The sequence below is a fragment of the Charadrius vociferus genome, unplaced genomic scaffold, assembly GCF_000708025.1.
Source record: "Charadrius vociferus isolate BGI_N301 unplaced genomic scaffold, ASM70802v2 scaffold2206, whole genome shotgun sequence".
Classification (NCBI taxonomy): Eukaryota; Metazoa; Chordata; class Aves; order Charadriiformes; family Charadriidae; genus Charadrius; species Charadrius vociferus.
In genome coordinates, this window is record NW_009648990.1 from 50,313 (window position 1) to 53,216 (window position 2,904).

Below are 2,904 nucleotides of genomic sequence, written 5' to 3' on the forward strand. Positions count from 1 at the left end.
CCCCTCGTTGCTGTGTGTCCCCGCGCTGCCCCAACACAGGCAGGGGCGGTGGGGTGACCCCGGGGTGCCGATGGGGTCCGTCTCGGTGCTGCCCACCGATGCCGACGTGCGCGGGCAGGGGACCCTGGGGCGGTGTTGGGGGCACCTCGTGGGATTTGGGTGGGTCGTGGCCCCGTGGTCCAGCTTCCCCAGTGCCTTTCTGCTCCCTCCCCAGCTACCTGAACGACCTGGAGAGGATAGCCCGCGCCGACTACATCCCCACCCAGCAGGACGTGCTGCGCACCAGGGTGAAGACCACCGGCATCGTAGAGACCCACTTCACCTTCAAGGACCTGCACTTCAAGTATGTCTGAGCCTTTCCCTTTTGCCTTTTCCAAGGCACAAAAAAACCCCCAAAACCACCTCCCTTCCTCCCCGGGCTGGGACGGATCCTGCTTGCACGCTGCGGGCACTGAGGCCCCCCGCCCCGGCTTTGCTCATGGCGGGAGCTGCTGCCTCGGAGAGAGCGGAAACCCCGAAATAGCTGGAGCTGCCTCAAAAACGCCTCGCAGGGCTCAGCCCGGGGGCGGATCCAGCCTCTGGCGAGGAGGGAAGGGGGAAGGCGTCTCCGGGTGCCGTGACGCAGTTTCCGCCACGGGAAGGGCGCTGGGTGGAAGCTTGAGCGGGGGGGGGGTCTCGGGGTCGGGCACCGGCGCTGTTGCCCGCTGCCATCCCGGCATCATTTTCCGTGGAAAACCCGTGGGAAATAGTCAGGGCTGTGGTTTCCAAGGCGAAAAGCTGGCATGGGGGCACATCCCGGGGGATTTAGTCACTTTGCAATGGGGCTGCTGGCAGAAAGATCTGCTGGGCTCTTCGCAGGGACCCCTGTGCCACGGTGGTGCCGTCATCAGGGTGGTGCTTTGGGGGTGGCAGCGAGGATGGTCCGGGAGAGGGGAAACACAGCAGTGAGGACACCTCCCTGCCGGCTGGGGGGTTGGTGGTGGACATGGGGCTGTTCTCCGTGGAGACAGGGCATCCTCCGCTGCCTGCAGCAGGAGAGGCGCGCGGCGCCCGGGGATCATCCCGCTGAACCCTCCTGCTGCCCGTGATGCCGCTGAGCCCTCGGCCGAGCACCAGTGGCTCCCCTTGATCCGAGGTCTCCGGCAAAACCCTGCAGTGCCCGCTCTGCAGCGGGTGTCCGAGACAGCATCTCCTGGTGCATCTCTCCAGGAGAGCGTCGCGCTGGCGCAGTCTGGGAAAAGGCGACCTGATCCTGCCCTGACTCACGGTGGGGATTTGCTCCGAGTGGGGAAATAAGCCCGGATGCCACCTGGGATGGGCAGCGGGTGCTGGGGCACATCCGCGGCAGCAGCAAAACCCCCGGGGCAGAGGCGCTGCTCACCCCAACGCCTGTACTTGGTGCAGCTCCTGCTCTGGGCAGCTGGGGAAACTGAGGCAGGGAACGGGGTGAGGGCGGTGGGGCCGGGAGCTGCTGCCCACCGCCGTGCTGCCTCCCTGCCCAGGATGTTCGACGTGGGCGGCCAGCGCTCAGAGCGGAAGAAGTGGATCCACTGCTTCGAGGGGGTGACGGCCATCATTTTCTGCGTGGCCCTGAGCGCCTACGACCTGGTGCTGGCTGAAGACGAGGAGATGGTGAGCTGGCGGGGGGGATGAAGCCGGTGCCATGAGCCGTCCCCTCCTTGGGGGGGGCGCCGGGGGGGCAGACCCTCTTCTGCTGCATCCCTTCTTCTGATGGCCATTAGTGCCCTGGGCCAGTGTGGCCCAAGCCTTGCAGGGCATTCAGCATCCCCTGCCAGGGCAGGCAGGAACCGGGGGGTGCGGGGGGCAGCAGCGGGGTGGGCTCTGCCTGGGGGGTCTCTGCCTGGCTCAGGCTGCCATCTCCCCTACCAGAACCGCATGCACGAGAGCATGAAGCTGTTCGACAGCATCTGCAACAACAAGTGGTTCACGGACACGTCCATCATCCTCTTCCTCAACAAGAAGGACCTCTTTGAGGAGAAGATCGTGCACAGCGCCCTGACCATTTGCTTCCCTGAGTACACAGGTACCGCGGGGTCCCTCGGTGCCCCCCCACCCCCGGTTCCCCTGGCAGGAGGAGCGGGCAGTGCCTTGCGCAGGCAACGTAGCAGGAGATGCTGGGGGTGGACATAATGGGTCTCCTGTGCCCAGGGAGCGGTGTGTTGGGGCAGGAGGTGGGGTGCAGTGGTGTTTGGGGTGCCCTAAGGGATGGGGGGGGACAGGACACAAGGGGCAGCAGCCCTCGGGGGGGTTAGTTGAGGGCCAGTGTGCCTGGGGAGCATCAACTGGGCATCGGAGTGGTGGCTGCAGTAGTGTGGGGAGCCAAACCGAGCCCAAACCCCTTTGGTGCCGGTGGCAGGGGGGGTGCAGGTGTCCTCGGCCGACTGCGGGGGAGTCCAGTGTCTCCTCCTCGCCAGGGGCCAACAAGTATGACGAGGCGGCCGCCTACATCCAGAGCAAGTTTGAGGACCTGAACAAGCGGAAGGACACCAAGGAGATCTACACCCACTTCACCTGCGCCACCGACACCAAGAACGTGCAGTTTGTCTTTGATGCCGTCACTGACGTTATCATCAAAAACAACCTGAAGGACTGCGGGCTCTTCTGAGGGCCGGCGCTGCCCAGGTGGGTGGTGGCCCCGGGGGTGGCCCCCAAATGGGTGGTCACAGAGCACCCTCTGGGGATGGGACGGGCCCTGTCCCTGTCCCCAGACCCCACCTGCTGACTGCCCCCTCTCTCCTAGGACCCCCGGCCACGCCGGCGAAGGAAGGACCATGCCACCGCTCCACTCCTGCTTCTCTTCGGATTCATCCCTCCGCCCCCACCCCATAAAGAGACTTTTTGGGTGCCAGCATGGCGGCAGGGCCCGTGTCCCCCCCTGCTGCC

The 2,904-nt window shown here is 65.6% G+C and overlaps 1 protein-coding gene across 2 annotated transcripts in view; it reads left to right on the forward strand.

Annotated features, from left to right (window-relative positions):
- GNAI2 (guanine nucleotide binding protein (G protein), alpha inhibiting activity polypeptide 2) overlaps positions 1-2,632 on the forward strand; it is an 8,182-nt gene extending 5,550 nt beyond the window's left edge. For both annotated transcript variants that reach the window (XM_009887751.1, XM_009887752.1), the window contains 4 exons: positions 215-343; positions 1,503-1,632; positions 1,891-2,044; positions 2,436-2,632. In XM_009887751.1, coding sequence (XP_009886053.1) covers positions 215-343; positions 1,503-1,632; positions 1,891-2,044; positions 2,436-2,626 — 604 coding nt within the window. In that variant the 3' untranslated portion in view covers positions 2,627-2,632. The remainder of the gene's footprint in view (positions 1-214; positions 344-1,502; positions 1,633-1,890; positions 2,045-2,435) is intronic.
- Positions 2,633-2,904: the final 272 nt, after the last annotated feature.